General features: G+C 35.9%; 1 protein-coding gene across 2 annotated transcripts in view; it reads right to left on the bottom strand.

The window, feature by feature from the left end:
- Positions 1-1,611: 1,611 nt before the first annotated feature.
- The window catches only part of LOC141493023 (cortactin-binding protein 2-like), a 132,611-nt gene continuing 107,991 nt past the window's right edge, over positions 1,612-26,231 (bottom strand). Inside the window, exon 21 of one of the 2 annotated variants that reach the window (XM_074193845.1) lies at positions 1,612-1,956. In XM_074193845.1, the coding sequence (XP_074049946.1) occupies positions 1,702-1,956 (255 nt within the window). In that variant the 3' untranslated portion in view covers positions 1,612-1,701. Of the gene's footprint in view, positions 1,957-14,044; positions 19,172-26,231 lie in introns of those variants that run through there. The other variant, XM_074193846.1, reaches the window with a different exon arrangement.

Here is a 26,231-nt window from a genome sequence, read left to right as displayed (position 1 = left end):
TTGAAAATGACTAAACAAGATTTCTTTTCAGCATAAAATTTTAAAATCACTTTCTAAAGATTTCTTTTTAACTAGTCTTTCAAAACTTATGAGAACAGGAATTGTTTTTAATACCCTTTCTTGAATTCTTGGTATCCTCTTTAATACAGAGGTCCAGTTTTCTCCTTGAAGGTAGCAGAAGATATTAAAAATTGGAAAATACAAAAACTCAAGGTGCTAATAGGCTTTTCCTATAATGATTTTTTTCCTATTCTTTTCTGCTATTACTCTAAATAAATATTTGTTTATAATAATTAGATGTCAAATACTGGTAAAGGAGGCTGGGGAAATCTTTTGATATTATGATAAAAATAACAAGTTTTTGTTTTCTGAATAGCTAGTGAAGTACCATTAGAAAAGTAAAAAGAGAAATAATGAAAATAATAGTGTAATAATGACTTGCATTTATGTGGTGCTCAAAAGTCTGCAAAGAGCTTTATGACTATTATCTCATCTTATCTTCATAATAAACCTGAAAGGGAGAAGTTAAATGACTTGTCTAGGGTCACTTAACTAATAAGTGCCCAAGGTTAGATTTGAATTTGGGTCTTCCTCCCATGCTTTATTTGTTGTGCTACTTACCTTCCTCAATATAAATACAAATAGGTACAAAAGGTTTTACATTCATTAACTTTCTGGCAGAAAAGTAAAGTGGTATGAAATGAATCAAGATAAGTTAATTTTCTATCTTCAGAACAAACATAATCATGTTGAATAAACTCAGAGTGGTTTGTTTAAGTAGGAAAATAATTTAACTTAATGAATGGATATGGGGAAAACATTTATTGTAATTTTATGTAATAGATATTTCATTAATAATTCCAGAGGAAAATAAAAGCTTGCATGCTGGCTTTTGTTTTTACTGGATCTAATGTAGATACTGTAGATCATTTCTGGAGTTATTTATTCAATTGATTTTTAAGAATACTAATGAAATATAGACATTTTAATATCCATTTAAGAGCAGAAATTTTATCAAAAAGATAGCATATTTATTGCATTAGAATTTCATTCTTTACAGGAGTCATAATGCAAACTCATAGCATTAATATACATGATGCGACCAAATAGCAATGTAAGCAATATAAGAAAAACACAAAACCAAAATTTAACAGGCAGAGTTTATCATTAATCAAAATATTTAATATGGCTTGTAATGGAAAGAAATTGTTGTATTTTCAAATAACTTGTTATTGCCACATTCCATTCACTCCCTAATAAGAGAAGACAAAATCAAGATCTCCATCTTTAATTGCATGTAAATTTTTCTACACTAATGCTATACATATTTTGCACCACATAGTATGCAATGATATATGAACTTCATTGAATATGTATTTACAGTATACAGATAATTCTGTGGCAATACCCCTGAATAACTTCAATTTAAGCGATTACAATTTCCATAATAGAAAAAACTACTTGAAAAATTGGTGCAACTTCTTGATACTGAAGTTCAATCCTATGGAATTTCCAGGAAAAAAAAGCAATAAAACATTGGCTATAAACAAGTTCTTTACATAAAAATTGAATTGTGGTCCCAAATGCATACAATATGTTACAAGAGGCAGTTTTTTTAAAAAAGGCTATTTACATCTTTTTTTCCTTGGTTTTATATGAAATATACAGAGTAAGTAAATGGTGAGAAAATTGTAGGCAGATCTATTTGTTTGTTTTTTCTATTTGCACATTTTTGCGTAAGTTCCAAATCTCTTCTTTTGAGTTGTTATTTATTTCTATTTGCCTTGTATTACTGCTGCTGCTGCTGCTGCTATTTCTTTTGGTGTTCTGAGAACATTGGGTGACTTTATTTCTAGGTACAGGGAGAAAAGATTTTGCTCTTGAAACACCCAACTCAATTTTTGGTTTGCTGTTGCTGCATTCTACAGTTGGACTGCTGCTGGGAGGACAGACATCCTGTGGGGATACAGGAAAGTAAAACAGGTCTTAGTAACAGTGGAACCTCAATTGTGAACAGATACAGATGTAGAGAGGGGAAAAAAAATTGAACAGTATTCACCAGAAGCATTTATTTTACTTCTAAATTTAAATCATTTTTCAGTTTTTCATTTACTTTCTTCAGTCTTCTGCTTGAGAAAGCAATAAGAACAAAATGTGTTACAAATTGGTATAATCAAACAAACCAAATTCCCACATTGGCCATGTCCAAGAAAAAAAAAGGTTCAGTTCACAATGTCTATGAGGCCAATGACCTGTTGAGCTGAGGTAGAGAACATGCTTCATCATGAGTCCTCTGAAACTGTGGTTTGCCATTGTGTTGATCAGATTTTTCTCTTTCCAGTTTTTATACACACACACACACACACACACACACACACACACACACACACACACACGTCTTTTTTTCTCTGATCTTTCTTTTTCCTTTTTTGTCATCTTAGTCAATTGGCTTATTTGTCTTCCTCAGGTACCACTTCATCTCTTTAGTTATAAGTGATAAAGAACATTTAAAAATATGGCTGTTTTTTCCTCTGAAATAAATTGCTTATTCATATCCTTTTGACAGTTTATCATTTGGGACATGGTTCTTATTCTTGGAAATGAGACCTTTATCAGAGAAACTTCATATAAAGACTCCCTCATCCCATGGATGCTAGTTTCCTGCTTCTCTTCTAATTTCAGCTTTAGTTGTTTGGTTTGGGCAAACATTTTTGATTTCTACATAATAAAAATTGTTCATTTTACCTCATGTGAATATTTCTATCTATTGATTGGTCATAAATTTTTCCCTTATCCATAGAACTGATTGGTAATTTCTTCTTTATTCCACTAATTCACCTCTCTACTTCTTATCCAATACCGAAGTGTTTAGATGATTACAGCTCTATAGCATAATTTGAGATTTGGTACTGTCAGGATCCCTTCCTTCCTACTTTAAAATATCAATACCCTGGTTTGTTTGATCTTCATCCAGATCACAATCTCCGGGCAGCTAGGGGGCGTAGTGGATAAAGCACCAGTACCTGGGTTGAAATCTGGTCTCAGACACTTAATAATTACCTAGCTGTGTGGCCTTGGGCAAGCCACTTAACCCCGTTTGCCTTGCAAAAACCTAAAAAAAAAAAAAATTTTTTTTAAATCCAGATCACACTCTCTAAGTTTAGGTGTCCCAAACTGTTCTGTCCCAGCCCCCCTTCTCTTCTCCCTCTACACCACTTCACTTGGTGGTCTCATCAAGTCCCATAGATTTAATGACCATTTCTATAATAATGATTTTCAGATTTATTCTTCCTTCCCTGACCTTTGGGTGATGGTCATTTCACATCTTCATCTGCCTTTCAGATATCCAGTACTGGTTGCCTCATATATCTTATTCTCAACATGACCAAAAATGTATTCTTCATTTCCTCCCCCCTGCCTCCAAAGTACTTCCTAAATTCACTGTCATCTCCATCCTTCAGGCCCACAATCTAGGTGTCATCCTTGACTCCTCACCATCTCTCATCCCCCAAATCCAATCTGTTGCCAAGGCCTGTCAGTTTCATTTTTTCAACATCTTTCCAATATCCCCATTTTCTCTTCTGAAATTGTAATCACCCTGGTGCAGATCCTCATTACATCTCATGCCTGAACTACTGTATTAGACTACTTATGAGTGGGTTTGCCTCAAGTTTCCCCCTCTCCCCACTCTAATCCATCTTCATTTAGCTGCAAAGTGATTTTCCTAAATACCATGTCACCTTCCCTACTCAATAAACTCCAATGGCTTCAAATAACTTCCATTATTAAATACAAAATCCTCTGGCATTCAAAACCCAATATAACCCCCCCTCCTCATCTAGAGTCCAAATATACTCTCTGCTATATACTCTTTGATTTGTGACACCAGATTCCTTGATGTTCTCAGAACAGGACACTCCATGTCTCATTAGTGAGAACTTTCTCTGGGTGTCCCTCATGTCTAGAATGTTCTCTATCTACATCTCTGCCTGCTAGCTTCTTCAAGTATCAGCTAAAATCACATCTCCAGGAAAACAGACTATACTTTTTCCTGAAATCCTACCATTTTAATGATAACTCCTCTAGTACCATTTTAGATTAATATCTCTTAATAGGAACTCTAAAGAAGAAATGACATTGCTATGCACCAAAAGCCTGTATTATATTTGCTTTCTAGCAAATATAGGTTGAGTTTTATTTTAGAGGTTTTAACTTGAACTGGTAAAAGGACCTAAAAAACTGTTCTAATAATTGCCATCCTGTTCTCCTCCCTGATTATCCATTTCTCTTCTTTCAATAAGGGAAAGCACTCCCCTTCCCACCAATAAATAACTATTAAAACCATACTTATATGGCATATGAAGGCTTACAAATCATTTAAAAATAGCACTCTGATATATGCAGCACACATATGTCTAACTCTTTTATAGGTGAAAAAAGAATTTGAGACTTACAGAAGCTGAATTATCCTGGGTCACAAACCTGGTACCTAGAATTATGATTTCAAATGAGGTTTCCTGACTCCAACCCTAGTGTTAAACTCTCAATAGCATCATTCTGCCTTTCTATAAATCCTATTGCAAGAAAACAAATAAAATGGGAACAAAAAGGAGTGGGACATCTGAGAATCCTTTTATACAAACCACTTGCTTTCATTAGGGCCAAATTATTTTCATGTTATCTACTTATTCACTGAGTAAAGTTACACTTCAATACACTTCAATTCACTACCAATTTGGTGAGAAAAGGAAAACAAATTAGTTCTTTCCCTCAGCACTAACTTTTTTTTTTTTTTTTTTAGGTTTTTGCAAGGCAAATGGGGTTAAGTGGCTTGCCCAAGGCCACACAGCTAGGTAATTATTAAGTGTCTGAGGTCAGATTTGAACCCAGGTACTCCTGACTCCAGGGCCTGTGCTTTATCCACTGTGCCACCTAGCTGCCCCAAGCACTAACATTTTTCAAAGAGATTCAATCATTGTGCAAATGATTCTGATATAAGGTAATTAGAGGAGAGAATACTTTGAGGAGGCACTGACATTCAAGCTGAGCCTAAGAAAAACAAATATGAACATTCAGAGTTGAAAGAGTTCATGGGCATGATGGGTGAATGGAGGTGGGAGATAGAATGGTCAGTCTGGGGAACACGAGATTGGTTGAAATGATGTTGGTCCTTTGGTCTCAAAGAAGACCACAACATTAGTGAGATGATGCCATGACATGCACATGAATTGGATTTGAGTTAAGGGATGCTATGCTTAGTCACCAGTCTCACTTTTACCTCCGGAGCCATCTGGGTCTAATGGCCAGATATGAATTAGGACAATGGAGATGGCCACGGATATGAGGCAATGTGATTTGCCCAAAGTCACTTTGCTAGTAATTATCTTTGGCCAAATTGGAATTCCAAGGTCCTCTTGACTAGCTGCCCCCTTGATCTTTTTCTTGACTGATTGGTTGACATATAGTGATCTTGAATGGAATAGGTTGGAAGGATAAAATGGATTACAGGAGGTCTGAAATACTGTGCTAATAATGAGGTAGTATTTCATCCAAGCAACCAAAAACAGCCATTATTATTTCATTATTTCATTTTACCCTTAGGCAGTAAGGTGCTATTTTTATCCCCATTTTAAAGTTAAGGAAACTGAGGCAAAGGCTAAGTGATAGTTATATAGCTATTAGATATTTGAGACCAGATTTAAACTGAGGTCTTATTGACTCTGGTTCAGTGCTCTACCTACTTGCCTCTAGTGAATGCACTATGAGTGGAGATGAAAAAAATGTGAAGAGAAAAATCAATAAGATGTCAGCAAAGGAGAGGAAAGGAGAAAGGAAGACTGTGAAGTTATAAATCTGACTGATGAGAAGGTTGGCAACCACTAAAGAGAGATGTTTGGAGGAGGGGTGGTCTTGTTGAGTAAGATAATCAGTTTCATTTGGGTTATTAATAATCTAATATGGGGCAGCTAGTGAAGTGGATGCAGTGGATGGAGCAGTGGCCCTGGAGTCAACAGGACCTGAGTTCAAATGTGGCTCAGACACTTAATAATTGCCTAGCTGTGTGACCTTGGGCAAGTCATTTAACCCCACTGCCTTACATAAACCAAACCAAACCAAACAAACAAACAAAAACTAACCCACTATCCTGAGGTTCAAAGAATCTTAGACCTTAGAGAAATCTTTTGACATCTGTTTGGTTGTAGGTAAATAATGACTCTTAAATCTTACTGCTTCCCTAATCTGTAACATGATGGGATGAAACTAGATGCTCTAAAAAAATCATCTTTTCCCCCACATCTTCAAAATAATATAAATTCCATAAGGGCATATACCATTTTGTATTTCTTTCTTTTTCTGGGTGGGGGGAGGAGGTAATGGGGATAAGTGATGTGATCAGGGTCACTCATCTAGTAAATGTCTGAAGCTGGATTTGAATTGGAATTCTCCTGACTCCAGGACTGGTGCTCTATCATCTAGTTGCTTTGCCTATTTGTCCTTGTATTCCCAACATCTATCATACGTAGTGCCTGGAATATGATAAGCAATTAATAAATAATTATCTCTTGTTTCAGCTCTAAAATACTATGACTGGACAAGTATATTTTGTATTTAATAATTCTAATGATATGGTATAAGTTCTTTCTTCAGTGATAGAAAGTCAATGACCTATTTTGGGTTCTTAAGTGACCCTAATTGACTGTAATGTATCTGTAATCTTCAGGACTGAGTTTAAATCCTGGCCCTGCTTTTTACTTACTATGTGCCTTTGGGATATCACTTTCCTCAGCCCCCATGTGCTCATCTGTAAAATGAAAAGCTTGACCTCGATCTCTCAGCCTAGATCACCTCTGTGATCTAGCTTTGAGTATGAGTACCAGATCGGAAAGATGAAGATGGGGTGATGTTCTTCCTGAGATTCCTTTTAGAGGTAAGATTCTTTCTTTTCTTTTTTTTTTCCCTTATGTAAATGGCCTCAGCTGGAATGCCACTGACCAAATTAAGGCTCTTTTGACAGATGCGAAGCTTGTACTTGCCTTTTGTATTCTCAACTCTGTTAGAAATATATCATCTTTTTGAAGCTCTGCTTTGTAAATAAATATAGATGAATTAACGACACCCTCCCTGCATGCAAGTATCTATAAAATGTGTCAGATATTATGCTAAGCATTTTGTAAATACAATTTTTACAACAACCCTTGGAGGTAGTGCTACCATTTTGCCCCATTTTAGAGCTGAGGAAACAGGCATACAGAAGTTTGCCAGGCTCATGCAGTTAACAATTTGTCTTAGGTCAGATTTTAATCCAAGCGTTTCTGACTCCAAACCTAATGCTCTACCTGTTGCTCATTTTTCCTATATTGGTTTAAATGCAATTTTCCTTACCCAGCTTATTACCACCAAGGAAGATTTCAACAGGATAGAAGCTAGGCTTTTTATGTTTACCATACTGTGAATGCAATTGGGTATCTTAAAAGGGGTACCCCCTTCTTCAGCAGATGACTATAAACAAGATTTGTTTGGATGTTGTTCTTCTCCTATTCTGTGAAATACGGACCTAAATGAGATTAATCAGCTAAATGAACTCCTTGAATTTAGGGGTGGTTTTACTTTAATTTCTGTATCTCTAACATCTACCACAGTATCAGTTACAGAGGGGTGTAATAAATACTTGTTTGTTTATTTGCCAATTTTCTGAAAACTTTTAGATGAAAATTGAGTTGTAGATATGTCTGTTCAAAACGTTATGGTAGATATTAGGGAACTAGAGGCTGATATAGATAATTAAGAATTGCCCTGTGTCTTAAGAGAAGCCTGCGTCTCGAACTCAAAATATCTACTATGCCTCAAGAGTTCTATATGTACAGTAGAAAAAGCCCCTCAGCAACATTGGCTTTGGTATCAGAAATATGGGTATCCTGACTAGGATTTGGTTACTATACTTGTTATTCTGGGTCACTTATTTCACTGCCATAGGTCTCAATTTCCTCATCTGTAAAATGAGGTGGCAAAACTAGATATTCTCTGAGATCTCTTCTAATATTAGGCATAGTGGATAGGACATTAGACTTGAAATTAAGAATATAGGAGTGACCTTCCTATTTAAGTCATTTAACTTCTGACTCAGCTTCCTCATCTGCAAAATGAGAATTATAAAATCTATAAAATGGGAATAGTCTGTCATAAGGTTACTGGGAAACTCAAATGAGAATATCTCTCTCTCCATACATATATATATATATATATATATATATGTATGTATATATATACACATATATGTCTATCTGCAAACTTCAAAATTGCTACATAAATATTAGTTATTATTATCATTATCTGATTTAAAAATAAAAAAATGCCTCAGACCAAAAATCAGGGTGATTTCTCTAAAATAAAAGGCAAACCTATTTATCTAGAAGCTCTAACAACCCTTAAAATGCCTGCCCCATAAAGGGGAGGGAGGAGCAGCCTAGTCCTTACTCTCTTCTCAGGGAATGGTTCTTGAGTAGAACCTAAATCAATGCTCACTGTAAAGTTAAGAGTTTCTCTCCAGATCAGGATTGAGGAGGAGGAGAAGGTAGAAGGCCTTCACATTGTCCCTCTAGTGTTGGGACCCAGGGTCTCTAAGCTGTTTGACACAGTTGCAGCAAAAAGACTCAAGGCAGTCACACTGCCTGATGGAACAACATTTCCTTCTTCAATATATATATAGGGATTTCATGCATACCAATATTTATAGGTTTATTATTGATTGCAATATTTATTCACCCTAATAGTGGAATGACTATAAAGGAAGGATTTCAGAAAAATTCCTTGAATAAAACAGATTGTAAACTCTGTCCAAATTTAACAGGACTGCCTCTCCCTGAGGCATACAAAAGGCTTCAACATTATGAAATCTCTGAAAACCCAACACTGGGAATTCCAAGGAGGTGTCAGAATATATACAGGGAATACAGATACAAGATGGGTCAGATAGAATTCCAGGGAAATTAATAGTTTTGCCCCCCCCCTTACCATACACAGGAATATATGAAAAAGATGGTGGGAAAACAGTTAATATAGGTGACTGATCTGTGAACTCTAGCAGCCTTAGTTCCATGGGAAAGAATAAAAAAGTCACAGAAACCGTGGTTTCTACCAACAAGGCCTGAAAGAAAAATTGGTTATTGTAAGAATTAATGGATGGGTGGACAAGCATAAAGACCCTCACTATAGATTGTTAAGGAAGTGTATCAAAAAACATTACTTACACAGAAAATATAAAAAACTTTCCATGAAAAGAATTGCTTAATTAATAACTTTAAATGAACTAACAATTATACAATGTAGTAATAAATAAGGTAACAGACAGGTTGAGGTTATCATGGTCTGAGTAGGGATAAGAAGTCATGATTATTAATTAAACTTGTAATCACATGATTAAAACTTGTAACCACATGACTTATATGATTGATGATGAAAATTGTACAAGCAGCTCCAAGCAGTTCCAATCAGCTGACAGTCAGTCAACCTGCTCCTGCCTTTACCCCTCATTGACTCAACTCATTTCGCCTACTCTGTCCCTCCTGTCAGGTTCCAAGGACCCTGTGGAGGCTGGATCCCCGCACTCTAGGAAGAAGGTCATTACATACTGTGGAGTACTTTGGCTAAAGTAGGCACTTTGCCCAGAAGGAGCACACCCCGTGCAAATGAACAGCTTCCAGAACAATACCCGGTACTAAGATAGATGGATTATCTTCTAGGAGACATAAAGTTGTGAAAATTGGTCAGGTGTAATCAAAGGTGCATTATTGCTCTCAATCTCTTGCCTGTTCTGGCCAATTGAGTTTCAAAGTCCAGGAGATAATGATAATACCACCCCCTCATATTTATACAATGACTTAGAAGTTTCCAAAGTATTTTTATAAACATTTTCTTGTTTTTTTCCTCATAGCTATCCTATGAAGTAGACAGGAAACATAGTTATAATCCATAATTATATCCAAAAACATTGTTATGGATGACTTATACAAAGCTATATGGTTAACAAGACTAAAAGTGCTCAGATCAAGGAAAGTGATGTTTTTGCTGGTCACATGAAGTGAAGAAGTATTGTTCTATATTTTAAGGGATTATTAAGTTTGTTGAGAAAGGCACAAACATGATGATAAAAATTTTATAATGAATTCTATATGAGGGATTAGTGATATTTAGTCTGCCAAGGACACCACTTAAAGTAGAATATGACTATATTTAGGTGTATTCAATTGTGTACAACTCTTTCTGATCCTATTTGAATTTTCTTTGAAAAAGATATTGGAGGGGCAATTAGGTGGCACAGTAGATAGAGCACCAACCTGGAGTCAGGAGTACCACCCTAAGACACTTAATAATTACCCAGCTGTGTGGCCTTGGGCAAGCCACTTAACCCCATTGCCTTGCAAAAACCTTAAAAAAAAGATATTGGAGTGATTTTCTACTTCTTTGTCTAGTTCATTTTGAAACAAATGGTGTTAAGTGCCTTTCCCAGGGTCACCCAGTACCTAAAGCTCGATTTGAACTTAATCTTTCTGTGGTCTCAGTTTCTTCATCTGTAAAATGAGGAAATTAGACCAGCTATTCTAGTCTAAACCTATAATGATTCTCCAGTGAAATCAACACTTGCCCTTCCTGGTTACTCTCGCTCACATTTTTTATAAATGTGCCACACGAAGTTCATCCACCAGGATAAGGGTGAACAAGTACTCTTCAACATGTATAGAAACCAATGAAGCACAACATACAAGGATCACTTCTGTCCTGATATGTGACTTGACCTAGTCTCCAGAAAGGAGCCATGAGAGCTACAAAGATGAAATGCAATCGCTCTTTTTTAATTCCCAATGTCCAGAGAACAGAAAAAATGAAAACTGGCAAACATAATCTAATAAAGGATATATGTTGCCTTAAATATTTGAAAACAATTTTGTTCCAGGAGTAGCTAGATAGTACAGTGGATAGAGTGCAGGACTTGAAGTCAAATTTGAACTTGTGTGTAAGTTCAAATCTGAACTCACATTCTGTTTGACCATGGGCAAATCATTTTATAGTTGAATAAACTGAGACTCTAGCACTTAAATGATGACCAAGGTCACATAGCTAGTGAATAATGGAGGCAGTATTTAAATTACTGTCTTATACAATCCAAATTCAGTGTTTTGTTGATTCCATTAAATTTTCATCTAGGTGGTACAGTAGACAGAGTACTAGCCTTGGATTGACACTTGACACTTCCTAGTTAGGTGACCCTGGGCAAGTCACTTAACCCCGAAGGCTTTGCATCCAGGGCATCTTTAGTTATCTTGATTCCTATCTTGCCACTGGACCCAGAAGGTTCTGAAGGAGAAAGTGAGGCTTGAGAGTTAGCATAGCACCCCCTCACTCAAGCACTCATGTGCTTCTATGGCATCACCTCCCTGAAATTGTGGTCTTCTTCAAGATTGAAGGACAAAATCATCAAATTTCCTCTTGAAAGAGTATCAGTGTGAATGGAAGGACATATTCATGGAACTATTGGAATATTTGGAGCTTCATATAGTAGTACTATTAGTACTAATGGATAGAAGTTATAAGTAAATTGGACTAGATGGAGCCCTTGATGAGACATGAGGCCCTAAGATATTTGTTTCCTACAACCCGCCTAATTCCAGAGAATCAGAGAAATCCCTGAAGACTTCATTTGTGAGTAGGGCTGCTGCAATCATACATACATACATACAAATATGCTACAGAACTGTTGACTATTTAAAGAAAACTACCCCCTTCCCTTATTTCTACTTTCTTACCATAACCACAGAAGCCATACCTTTTCCCAGGCTCCATCTGAATCTCTGTTCCCCACTTCCATTTTTGTGTCCTAGAAGCTCCATTTAATTATTAAATTTCTTTTTATTCTAGATAACTTCTTCTTGCACACCTTCCATTGCCTCTCATTTTTACAGTCCCATCTATCATAGAAGACATTGGTTCTCTCTTCATCCTGTCCTAGATGCACATTCATGCATGCTACCTCAACACACGAGCCAGAGGAGAAGGCACACTTCTTTCCCTCCATTGCCCAATCTAGACTTCAGCTGCCATCACTCAACAATCTTTCCTTCTTGTCCAGGTTTTAGTGGAGTTGAGAGATTTAGAGAGTAGTGTCATGGAGCTTAGTACCTAGATACCAATCTTCTCTTCATCCCAACCCTTACCTGTATACTTGATGATATCTGTTTTCACATTTATGCTCCCTCAAGCACTCTGAACTTCCAGTTCAACTTCTTCATCTCCCTTCACCTAATCCTTCACTCCACCTCAGCTACCCACTTTATTTTCATCATAGTCTATATGTATTCCATCTTCAGTATTAAGAATTCTAAAATTCTTCTATCTATAACATCTAATCCACTCATCTCTCATTCTTAGTAAATTTTCTTTCTCACCATGACAATCACTCTCTCTAGCTTTCTGCACTGTTCTTGACTCCATCTCTTTTCTGGCTTCTCCCTCCCTCCCAAGCTTCAATTATACTGAAGTTCAATTATATATTGTCCTTTGTGCTCAAACCATTTTGAAACATTATCTTTATCACTGAGTCATGCCTTGCCAAACACTCACTTTGGATTAGTGTTACCTTTTGCCTTTTTTCCACTCTTAATGGTATGTTGCTGAATAGTATTGGAAGAAATCAGAATTATGCTGATTGAATTTATGTTATATGACCCACATTACCACACAGCCTCTCTTTCCCAATTAACTCTCTAATATAGAAGTATCAATCAGTGCTGATACTCAAGTATGTTCCAACTAGATTAAAATGTAATTGAAAAATATTTAACAAAATAAATAAAAATATATAATGGATAACATTCAGCTCTGGGAACCATTTTAAAGGAAAATTAAACAGAAATTTGTCCTTGATGTATATATCCATCCTTCCTTCTCTCCTGATAGAGATTTCAAACCAGAGGTTCCACTGATATCTTAAACAGAACATCTTTCCCCCAATATCCTTCCCTCTTTTCCTGGTTCTGAAGGGAAATCCATCCTTCCAAACACCCAGTCTCCAACACATCGCCATACTTTCCTATATCTAATTCCTTCCCATATCATACACACCAGATGCCTAATGTTATAAATGATTTGTGAATATTTAATGCAAAGTGATTAAAATGATTTTTTTATTAAGACATTTTAATAAAAAAAACACACCACTCTCAAGGTGGGAGAGGGGCAAAGAATCCCAAAGATGTTAGATCTTTTATGCAATTTGAAGGACTTTGTTCCTGCCCCTTCCATCCAATCATTGGCTGGGGTCACAATCTAATTGATACAGTGGTCCCCATACATTTTCCCCTCCCTACTCTTTATACTAATGAGCAAGAACATCTACCTCCTTGAGCTTGAGAAAAGAAGGTCAAAGCCCCTAAGGTTAATTTAGAACTAGGTGGGGCAATCTCATTGAGGCTAAATCTTTTATCTTAACTCAGTACCAGCCCATAGGCAACAATATAGACAGACTCCAGACTTTGTTATGTAACTAACAATTCTCTGACTATACCTATCTCCAGGACATTTCTTGGCTTCTGTCTCTTTAGTTGAGTTCATCATGTCTTGCCTAGAATATTGCAGTAACCTTTTAACTGTTTTCCCTACCTCAATTTTCTCCCCCATTACCCTTACAGCTGGCAAATTGATATTTTTAAACCACAGATCTGACCATGTAATTTAGCTACTCAAGAAGTACCCACTAGTCTCTAGTATAAAATAAACAATTCTCTGTTTGACATTGAAAGTCCTTCAAAATTGGCTCCAGCTTCCCTTTTCATGCTTATTGCCCATTAATCCCCTTTTTCCTTTGCATTTCAACTAAACCCAACCAATTTCTGATTTTCTGGAAAAACTTTTTTTCTTCTTTCTCTAAGCTATTTACAGGTTGTTGCCCCAGGACACAGATGCACAGTTTTCTAGTTTAGTTTTTTAATTCCACCCCCCCCCCCCCCCCCCCCCCCCCCCGTAGAAGCCCTAGCTGCCCTCAAAGCTCTGCTTGAGTGTCAAGAGTGTCTTTCTGAATTTCCCACAGTAACTAGTATCTCTACAAAAGACTTATATTTAAATTTACTTATTTGCATCTCTCACCTCCCAAATAATGTAAGATTTTTGAAAGAAAAGGTTTTTTTTTATTTTTGAGTTTTGTATGCTCAGTACCTAAATCTGTGCCCATTGCAGATGTTTAAAAATAAAGCTTACTGGGGTGGCTAGGTGGCACAGTGGATAAAGCACTGGCCTCGGAGTCCTGAGTACCTGGGTTCAAATCCAGTCTCAGACACTTAATAATTACCTAGCTGTGTGGCCTTGGGCAAGCCACTTAACCCCATTGCCTAGCAAAAACCTAAAAAAAATAAAATAAAGCTTACTGCCTAAATTTCTAACCACTGGAGCTGATTATAAATCAAGGAGGTAAGCACTGTATCAACAGGAACTTCTTGAATTGATGATATGTTAGGGTTATTTTAGAGAGGGTTCTCCATAGGAGGCAAGGTATAATAAGAGTCATTCAAAAATTTATTTATAAATATAACATATTTGCTTTTTTCTAATGTTGTTTTAGTTTCTGTAACTTTCCAATTAAACAAATAGCAAATACCCCTTAGTCATAATATATTTTTTTCCTGCCTCAGACAATACTAGCTTTATGACCACAAAAAAAATCACTTAAGTTGTAAAATATGGACAATAATAGTACATATGTCTCAGAGTTTTATGAGAATCAAATTGATGAGGTCACTGAACATCAATGAAGTACCTTACTTTTTGGCAAAGACTCTCTGTAAATCCCTGCCCCCAGGCATAAGACAAGCCCCTAACAACAAGACAATAAATCCCTGCCCAGACCTGAAAGGATTATCTTTGAGCTACACACCTACTCCCATCTATTAAGTCCACGGTATACCCCTCCCTTAAATGAGGGCTATTGAAACTATTTGAAAACTACCCATACTCATATTCCATTGTCAACCCAAACTGACTGCTCAGGATAAGTGCAGTTTCTCTTTTAATCATTTCTTTATCCCTCTTTAGTACCACCCTAACTCCTCCTTACCCCTTCCTCAGGCAGTACCCTATATAAATCCTGAATTTATCACCTGCTGGTTGCTGATCTAGTCCAGTTGCAATGCTTTTGCAACTGTTCCAACTTTCTGACTTTGCTTCTTAAGCAACTCTGTTTCCCTGAGAAATCTAGCTCCATTGTGACAACTTTGCATCTGACCTTAATTTCTCTCTTTTGCTATTCCCTCTCAAAGCTGCTTACTCCTTGTGGCTGCTGATCAGTCCTGCTTCAACACTTGCAACTGTTCTTATTTGTTCTTTTTACTTTGCTAAATTTTTCTAGTAGCTGCTTAGATCCTCAGGGAATCAGCCCAAATGCAACAATCTTGTAACTGCCTTTTCTTACTCTCTCTCCTAGCTTCTGCTAAATTTCTCAAGGAAACCTAACCCATACTAGTCTTTTACTTACTTGTTTAACCACAGTAATATGTGAATAAACTTTTTGTTCCTAATACTTTTGGATCCAGTCGGTCTTTTAAGTGAATTTATTCACATCCTCAAACCCTACACTAGACCAACCCAATATTTTTTCCATCATTAAATCACATTTAAAATTTATAAATCTTAATATGTTATATAAATGACATTTATTTTTTGGAAAGATTTTATTTATTTTGAGTTTTACAATTTTTTCCCCCATTCTTGCTTCCCACCCATCACAGAAGGCATTCTGTTTGACTTATTATTTCTAATAAATGTTTCATTTTACTTAAACAGAAAAAAGCTAGGCTTTACATCTTCCAAACTTAGGGAAAAAGGCAGCTATATTCCTAAAATGTGTATACTCCACCACAGGGAAAGCACTTATCATCCCAGCTCTTCCTTCCCTGGCCTGAGACCAACCGAGGAAAATAGCCAGATTGTATCAAACTAGAATAGGTTGGACTCTGACCTTACCCAAACCCACACTAATAGAAATGTGAACTGACATGAACATTTAACTAGAAAGCTCCTGAGGGCTGACCTGATTTATTGGACAGTTGAGATGGAGAGATCAACCAATAATATAGGGCAGGTCTATAAGAGAAGGGAGTAAGACCTAAGGATGGACACTAGCATACGTACATCTCTATCTCCCTGACAGAAAACATCACTGGGGAAAACATCTAGAAATTACAGATAATGGAAATATTAAAGAAGTATATTAGGTAGTTAGATAAATGAATGAACAAGACATTGACTTCTCTTGCCCAAATAAAGCTAGATTACTAGTTTCATCACAAGCAATACTTGAGTTTGAATATTTACCCAAGACTTCATCTAGCCTTTTTTGCTTCTGCCTATGTGACAAGCACATTATTCATTATCTTTGGGACCCAGTTTCCTCATTCCTAAAATGAATCTTAGAAACCATATCTAAGATTCTTCTAACCCTAAATCTTATGATGTGGTTAAAGATCTGGAATTTCTCTTATTAAACCTCTATATGTTATAGTAAAGGCTATTTCTATGAATGCTTGGAGCCATTCCAGCAGAAATGGACATATTCTGAGTGAATTGTTTTAAGCACAGAAAAGGTGAGCCTCTGGTTGTAAGGAATTGAACTCTTAAAAAAATGATTTTAAACTTCCAATAGTTAAAAATTAATTTAGTTATAGGCACATACACACACACACACACACACACACACACACACACACACACATATGCTCTCCCTTTATCTAGAAGAGAGGTCCATGGGCTAGAATCTGTGACCTTGATTTTATAAATATTTTGATAACCATTTCAATAAAATTCATTTTTGTTATGATATATTTTACTTTATATACTTAAAAATATTATTCTAAAAAGGAATCTGCCGGTATCACCAAGAGTGCCAACAAGGTCCATTATATAAAAGAATTTAAAAACTACTGATCTTAATGATACTTTCTGTGGCCTGCATGAAAGACAATTTTTATGCATAGTAAAAGAACAAATAACTTCCATGCATACTAAGATTGCTGAGTATAGAAGAAGATAGAGGAGTCCAAAGATCACTCAAGGAAGACAAAGTTCCCAGTCTTTAGTAGCTGTGATTTAAATGGAGAAGACAGTACACAGGATCATAGGATTTAGAGTTATAAAAACCTTATAAGTAATCTAGTGCCACCCTACTTGCCCTGCCTCTCCCGCCCCCCTTATTTTATAGTTAAGAAAACTGACACCTACGAAAGTAAAGCAATTTACCTAGAGTCTTAGAGGAAGTGAAATTTAAGGGAAAAAAAACTTTAAAGGGACAGCCAATATTAATCAAGAGACATTAGATATTATATTGTGGAATATAGAAAAGAAGTAGGAAAAACTGTATGGACTTTAGAAAGTTAGAGGCTATAGAATGGGGTACGTAGAAGAAGGTATACAGGGGATTGCTATTGGATTCAGTTGGAGGGAGGAGCACCTGCAGAGTGGACATGCAGAGCACCTGGATTCAAATACTGCTTTTCTTAATATTCATATGACCATTGGCAAGTAATTTGATTCCTTCTAGGCCTCAGTTTTCTTATCTTTAAAAAGAAGAGTTAGGAGCAGCTAGGTGGCCCAGACTGGGATACAGCACTGACCCTGGAGTCAAGAGTACCTGAGTTCAAATGTGACCTCAGACACTCAATAATTGCCTAGCTGTGTGACCTTGGGCAAATCACTTAACCCCATTTGCCTTAAATAAAAAAATAAAAAGAAGAGTTGTACTATGTCTTTCTCTAAGGTACCCTGCAGTTCTAGATCAATACCTTTCAGTTAAAAAGGTGCACATGCAGAAACATCAGTTATGATCAGCTTCTATTTGTCTATTTATAGGAAAGTGTAAATTGCTAACCAAAAATAGTTGATCAAGCTTAGCACAAGATATAAAGACTGCTCTGAACAGTCTCACTTAGATTTCCCATGAAGCACTGTCTTTTCTGAGAATTTGGAAAGAACTTGAGCCACCATGAAAGCTAGACTTGTTCTGACTGACTTTAAGATGACATCTATCAAAGAAGGGGCTGACCTTGATGCCCTCTATGATCCCCTTTAGCTCTAAATCTACAATTTGATGTTTGCCTTTTAGTTACTGCCATGTAATTGATATGCATAAACAAAGTCATATAAAAGGAAGTAGAAGGAAATAGATATCACCTGGTTATAAGAGAGAATGAAAAGATCTTTGAAAAAAGCTTCAAAAAAATTATGGGGGCAGCTAGGTGCTGTAGTAGAGTACCAGCCCTGGAGTAAGGGGGACCTGAGTTCAAATTAGACTTCAGATATTTAATAATTGCTTAGCTGTGTGACCTTGGGCAAGTCACTTAACCCCATTGCCTTAAATAAATAAAAGAAAAAAGAACTTAAAGATAAACATAAAGAAGAAAGAGGATCTTAAGAGGCAGAAGGGAATCTTGACCTTTCAGAAGGTTGGTAGAGGAAGAATATGATGATATACAGTGGATGATGAGGGCAAAAGGTCAATTGAACCACTGGAGGACCAGCATTTGAGTAATAGAATATCTTTATTTCTCATTGTTGTTGTTCAATCCTGTCTGACTCTTCATGAAACTCCAATTTGAGGTTTTCTTGACAAAGATAGTGGAATAGTTTGCCATTTCCTGTTTCAGTTTATTTTTACAGATGAGGAAATTGAGGGAAATAGAATTAAGTGACTTGCCCAGAGTTCCAGTTAATATTTGAAACTGGATTTAAATTCATCTTCCTGACTCCAGGTCTACCACTTTATCCACTGTGCCGCCTATACAGCATTCTATAATATAACAAACAATAGTGTTTAAATTGTTGGGAGCCAGGGTCTCTAAGCTGTTTGACACAGTCGCAGCAAGAAGACTCAAGGCAGTCACATTGCCTGATGGAACAACATTTCCTTCAATATATATATATATATAGGGATTTCATACATACCAATATTTATAGGTTTATTACTGATTGCAATATTTACTCACCTTCTTTAATTCTCACAATTTAATAATGTATATTCTGGCATCTTTGGGTATTATATTATCTCTGTTAATCCTCCTTTTTTTGTCTTCCAGTCCTCTTCAAGATTATAATAATATTAATTCGAACGGCCCAAGTTGAACTTTCTGCTATCAAACTAAAAATAAAAGGGGCAAATGTTGGGAGCCAGAGTCTCTAAGCTGTTTGACACAGTCGCAGCAAGAAGACTCAAGGTAGTCACACTGCCTGATGGAACAACATTTCCTTCTTCAACATATATATATATATATATATATATATATATATATATATATATGTATGTATGTATGTATTTCATGCATACCAATATTTATAGGTTTATTTATTGACTGCAATATTTACTCACCCTAATATTGGAATGACTATAAAGGAAGGATTTCAGAAAAATTCCTTGAATAAAACAGATTGTAAACTCTGTCCAAATTTAACAGGACTGCCTCTCCTTAAGGCATACAAAAGGCTTCAATATTATGAAATCTCTGAAAACCTAACACTGGGAATCCCAAGGAGACGTCAGAATATATACAGGGAATATAGATACAAGATGGGTCAGATAGAATTCCAGGGAAATTAATAGTTTTGCCCCCCCTTACCATACACAGGAATATATGAAAAAGATGGTGAGAAAACAGTTAGTACAGGTGACTGATATGTGACCTCTAGCAGCCTTAGTTTCATGGGAAAGAATAAAAAAGTCACAGAAACCGTGGTTTCTACCAACAAGGCCTGAAAGAAAAATTGGTTATTGTAAGAGTTAATGGATGGGTGGACAAGCATAAAGACCCTCACTATAGATTGTTAAGGAAGTGTATCAAAAAACATTACTTACATAGAAAATATAGAAAAACTTTCCATTAAAAGAATTGCTTAATTAATAACTTTAAATGAATTAACAATTATACAATGTAGTAATAAATAAGGTAATAGGTTGAGGTCATCACAGTCTGAGTAGGGATAAGAAATCAATTAACTATATGATTATTAATTAAATTTGTAATCACATGATTAAAACTTGTAACCACATGAATTATATAATTGATGATGAAAATTGTACACTTTTGTAACCAAGGAAATGATCTTAGCTTGCTTGAAACATATATGATTCTGAGACTATAAAAATAAATCCAAGCAGCTGACAGTCAGTCAACCTGCTCCTGCCTTTACCCCTTTGTTGACTCAACTCATTTCGTTGATTCTATCACTCCTGTCAGGTTCCAAGGACCCTGCAGAGGCTGGACCCCCACAATATAAATATTCAAAGAATCAACAAATGGAAAAAGAATGCAAAAAACATCTTCAGAAGAACTGAGGACAATGTCATTGGGAAAAAACAAGAACAACCACCCCAACTGTATATTTACAGTCTAAAACAAAGTGACTTAAAAAAATGGCTATTCTAGTGGATCCAGTAAAAGGATCCCTCCAAGATAACAGCTATTATAAAGGGTTACTTTTATGGTTCAATCAGACAACTAGCTCAGAATTTACGTAAATGGAGAATTGTTCCAGGATGGTCCTACAAGTGCAAAAGGCCCAATTCTGGTACAGAAAAGTCCTCCATGTTGTGAGTACTCTGTCTTCCCTCTCCCGGAGATGTAGGTAGTATTGGGCATATAGTGCCCCTGGGTAGCTAGTATTTCTGTTCTTTCTATACTTTTGAAGTAAATAGACTCTTGTAAAAAATAGCATGGTTCAATGCAATTAGTCTGCTAATCACTGGCAGTCAGGGGAAACAAAATAGGGAATCAGTAGAGATCTATATCCCATTCTCTAAGGGATATCGCTAGACATTTGAGTTCTTAACATTTTTTTAAAATGTGGCTTCATGAAATAGGGAAGCCAATTGGATAATGGTTTTGGTGTCACAAAAACTGGGTTCATATCTCAACTTCTCATGGTACTATGCTTATGACTCTGGTTAAGTTATAACATTTTGGGGTTTCCATTTCCTCATTTGTATAAGGAGGACATTGGATTATATAGCCTTTCAGGTCCCTTTCCACCTTCCTTACCTACCTAGATTTCAGTACTGGCAAAACCTCTTTATTTTTATAGACAAAAATGGAGACATGCTAAGAAAGGCAAATTCTGGAACAGATTTACTGACAATAATCATGATATACTTGGTTCAATTTGTCTGTTTTTTTTCCCTTTTATTAAAATGTCCATTCCCTTTAGCTACCCATGAGACTGTGATGTTACCATCCAAGTGTGGTTGCACCACTATTCATGGAGAAAAGTTTTTTTAAAATGACTTTTGTAAATAGCTTTCATTTTCCCTTTGTTTGTAGTTCTCTTTCCATTTTTTCTTCTTGATTGCCCTTGGGATGGTTTTAGTTAGATGATTATCTTGCCAGGCTTTCCTTAAACTTATTTTACCCTTCATTACTTCTGTCTGCTTTCTGAGTCAGTACTACTAATGATCATCCATCATCTTTTATAAGATTACAGATGAGTTTATATTCTTAGGCAGTATATCATTTGGCAGTCATCTCTTTCTGTTGGGCAAGTTTAATAGCTAAGACACTGCTCTGGTTCTTTTGGTAGCCTTGCTGTGATAATTAATTTACATTAGTTTAACCCCTAGATGAAATTATTAGCATATTGCTATATATTGCTATAATTTTTGTTGTCCATAGTTAATTTTTGATTTTCAACAACTTTTAAAAATAATTCAAAGTTAAATTGTCTTGCTATATGAAGAATCACATTTGAGAGGATACATTTGTGGGAGTGTTAACTGACATAGAAGGTAACTGAAGGAGGATACCATACTAAAGGCATATGAAAAATCTTGCATCTTATTAAGAAAAAACTGATTCAGAGGACATCAATAATTACCAACCTATATAGTTATTCTTTGACCTATTCAACACTTTATGACAAGTATATGTATATGTATATGTATATGTATATGTACATGTATATGTATATGTATATGTATTAAGGGCAACTTCAATGACAATGTTAATAGGGAACAAGTAAGTACTTGCAAGAAATATTCAACAATGGATCATATCTTTATCACTTCACAATTAATGGAAAGACATAGAGAATATAAAAACATTGATTACAAAAAAACCAAACCAAAACCCCTTGATTTGATAGAACAAAATGCCATCTTATTAAGTCTTTTATTGTAAGGTACCTCCCACCTAAAGATCAAGATAATCCAGAATTTCATTGAAGAAGTAGCAACAGAATTTACCCTGTTCAATAATCTTATGGTTTCAAGCTAGGGATAAAACAGGGCAATGTATGTGTACTAAAGATATGTGTCAGTATGATGGAAGAAATCCAGCATAAATTCTAAGGCAAAGAAGGATTCCCTATAAGATGTCCTCCAGATGCTTCTGTTTATAGCTAACATCACATCAGTTACATCAATTCGCAAGACACTGCAGAAAATTTGGAAGAAATATACAAGGAATTCAATCTGTCCATCCCAAAAGGAAAGGTCAAATAGATGAAAGACATCTATTGCCCAAATTTCAACATGTAGTTAGAAAACCATTCTCCAGAGCCTATCCAAATTTGCATTTGTGGAAAGATAGTACAGATGGAGACTGCGTTGGGTCCAGAGTTGAAAATGATTGGCAATGTGGGTTGGATTGTTTTCAGGAAATCACATCATTTTTAATTAACTTCAAGCTTTCCATGAAAGTAAAATTCCAGCTTTGCACTACTAGCCTCTTATCAGTATTACTATATAGCAGAGAAACAGCAAAGAACAGTATTATTCTTACTGAAGAACTAAAGATAAGTACACACAGAGGGGCTCATGTGGGTTTCAACATAAAATAACAAATAACTCCTTAAAAGAACAGGAATAAAAGACATCATCATAAAATGTTATGATGGGAAGACAAGATAGGCTGGTCACATGACAAGAGAGCAAAGGATGATGAAGTCTATAACCAGAGTGCTCCATCAGCATTGGCAAGATTTAAGAAGAAATACTTGTTGGGATAGCTAGGTGGTACAGTGGATAGAGCACTGGCCCTGGAGTCAGGAGGACCTGAGTTCAAATCCGACCTCAGACACTTAATAATTATTTGGCTGTGTGACCTTGGGCAAGTCACTTAACCCCATTGCTTTGCAAAAAAAAGAAGAAATACTTCTGGCATGATCCCCACTGATGAACTTTTCAAAGAATATAGTGAAGAGTCAAGAAGGATGGACTGCCATTTACGTCACAGTAGGGAACTTGTAAATCAGTCAGAACCATTATTGGTTATTGTTATTTATTGGTAGAGTAATTAATAAATAATCATGTTACATATCTCACAACCTTTTACCTTTTCTTAAATTAGGAATATACTCTAAAAGAGGTTTATCTGAAGTGCTAAAGATAAAAAAGCATCAGGGCTTTTGCAAGTAGAATGAAACAAAGGCTAAATCACCATTTAGGAAGAAAAGCATTATACCCTGGCTTTTTACATTCATATGAAAATATAATCATAGATTTAGCTTTACAGAGGATCTTGGGGATAATCTAATCTCATCCTCTTGTTTTATAAAGAAACCAAGGTCCAAACAGTAAAATGACTTGCCTGAAGGCATGATTAGTGGAAGGCAGCAGCAGCAGCAGCAGCAGTATTTGTTCAAGTTTTTAGACAGCAAATCCATTGCTCTTTCTGTGAGTATATATATTGCTTCAACATACTTCTGGTAATTTAGTAAAGTCTGCCAGGGGTGTGGTTGGGATGCCCTCTGATATGTACTGTTACTATAGATGTAAACTGATAATAAAGATGGAATGATGTGGAAAATGAAACATTTAAACAGTAAATATTTATTGTGTTTATAGGGCCACAAGAAAGATACTTAAACATAAGGGCAAGCACTCTGTAATATAAAATGTCAGACAGCCATTTATTTCATGGAAGCTTTTTTCTAAAAGAATGGTATTCATTACTTCATTCCACTATTACTCACTGAACAACATAAAACATGGTTGGTAGGCCTTTCTGAATGTTTCTCAAATATATCTAAAAAAAAAACCAGACCAGCTGAATGAGAAAGAATCTATTTGTTGTAGAGTTTTATTTTGTATGTTGGCACTGAGGGAGGGGTGTGTGTGTGTGTGTCACTACAGTAAAAACATGAAAGGAGAAAATCATTTTGTATTTTGTGATTATCTGGACCCAGTAAATAATAAAATGAAGTGAATGAGCAATTTCTTAAGGCATTATTGAAAAACAGATGGTACAGAAACTAAACTGAGACCAGTTAAATTCCCTCCATGCTTGAATTTCCATAAGAAATTACTGCTTTTTAAAATGTAATAAGCCTATTGGATTTAGTAGTATTGCCCCTACTTGCAATTCTATTGGGGAAAGCAGTAATTTAAAATTATTGTAAAAAACTTTGAAACTATGATGGGCTGCAAAATGACAGATTGAGATGGGTGTTTTATCTCTGGGATCAACAGGGAGGAAGCACAATGAGTTGCAGGTAAAGATTCCTGCCATTATCTTTATAAGATATGGGTGATGATGCAAAAAAAAGAAAAATAAATGCTCTGTGCAGTTTATACATATTATTCCTCTGGTTAGAAACTGATTGAGAAAAGACATTCAAAAATCCCCCTTCTTCAATGGATCTGTGATCTCTTTAATGCAGATATTCCCTCTGCTGGGGCATGTTTCAACAATCCATGCTTACCTTCCCGTGCAACAAATATATTTCATGGATACAATGTAGCATGCAAGTTGTCTACTGGTTATCCCTTTATGTCAAATGACTGATTCTCAATATATTTGTCTGGGATTCTAAAAATATTGTGTCTGGGATACACTCTCCTTTTACTTCTGTTTTATAGAATCCCTTGTTTCATTGTTATTCAATGCTCAGGTCACACAACACTCCTCCTATACACTTAAATATATACATGTTGTTTCCCCAAGGGAAGAAAGATCTTTAAAACAGGGATTTTTGAGTTTTTTTTAGGTTTTTGCAAGGCAAATGGAGTTAAGTGGCTGGCCCAAGGCCACACAGCTAGGTAATTATTAAGTGTCTGTAGCTGGATTTGAACTCAGGAACTCCTGACTCCAGGGCTGGAGCTCTATCCACTGAGCTACCTAGCTGCCCCAGGGACTTACATTTTCATTATGGTCTCTGTGTTTCCTGAGCTAAAGTATGCTGTGGGTGACTGAAAAATGCTTCCTGACTCATGACAATGGGAAGAGACAGAGTTTAAATCAGTGAGAGTTGTTATTATTTGTCCTCTTTCTCAAAAAGGAACATGATATAAGGAAGGTGATATCATGAATTGCAAACGAAATGGATTTAAGTGAAGGGTCTGTGCAAAATCAACAGCCTCACTCTCTCCTCCAGGGTAATCTGGATCCAATAGCAAAGATATAGATCAGGATGACTGGAGACAGTTCCAGATGAGTTAGTGAGGGTCAGTAGCAGTTTAAAAAGGAGACCTGTCCATTCAATATGAAGAAGAACTAATTATTGAAAAGTAAAACACATTTGGAATTATTCTTTCCAGAATGGTGTATCATTAGAAAATCCAGAAATGGGGGAGTTAAATAGCAATGCTTTTAAAAATTCCTAATGTATCTAAGACTGAAGATTCCAATGTTACCAGAACCATAAGATCATAGATTAAGGTCCAGGAGAAATCTTAGAGGTTCTCTAGATCATAGGTTTCAACTTGAGGTCAGTAAAACTCCTAGTAGAACTGGAACCAGATGAAGATGTAATTGGGAAATGTTTTAACACAATAAATGAAAATATAATGCAATGCAGCTCATGATAATTTGTGATTTTCTGAGTCAATATGCAGCCCCATGAAGTATCTCTTTTTATTTGACATCATTAATCTAAATGAACCCTCTTTATTTTGTGAATGAGAAAATCGAGGCCCAGTTAGTGACTAATTCAAGGTCGCACAAATGTGTGGCAGAACTGAGATATAAACATGGGTCTTTTGATTCTATATCCAATGAGTTCTTTCATCCTTTACCATTTTTAGGGGGAGGAAGAACTTATGATTTTATTAGTGGAGAGGACTCTTAAGTGAAGAAAGTCCTTCTAATAAATGATTAAAAAAATTTACCTAAAGTATTTACTACAGGAAAATCAAAGTGTGAAGCACTAGGAATACAAGCAAAACAAGGAACTCACATTCCACTGTCATTTAATTGTCCAAAAGAGTTCTTTGG

The sequence above is a fragment of the Macrotis lagotis genome, chromosome 7 (assembly GCF_037893015.1).
Source record: "Macrotis lagotis isolate mMagLag1 chromosome 7, bilby.v1.9.chrom.fasta, whole genome shotgun sequence".
Classification (NCBI taxonomy): Eukaryota; Metazoa; Chordata; class Mammalia; order Peramelemorphia; family Peramelidae; genus Macrotis; species Macrotis lagotis.
The sequence above is the reverse complement of the archived record's forward strand: the minus strand, read 5'-3'. Positions and strand labels throughout refer to the sequence as shown.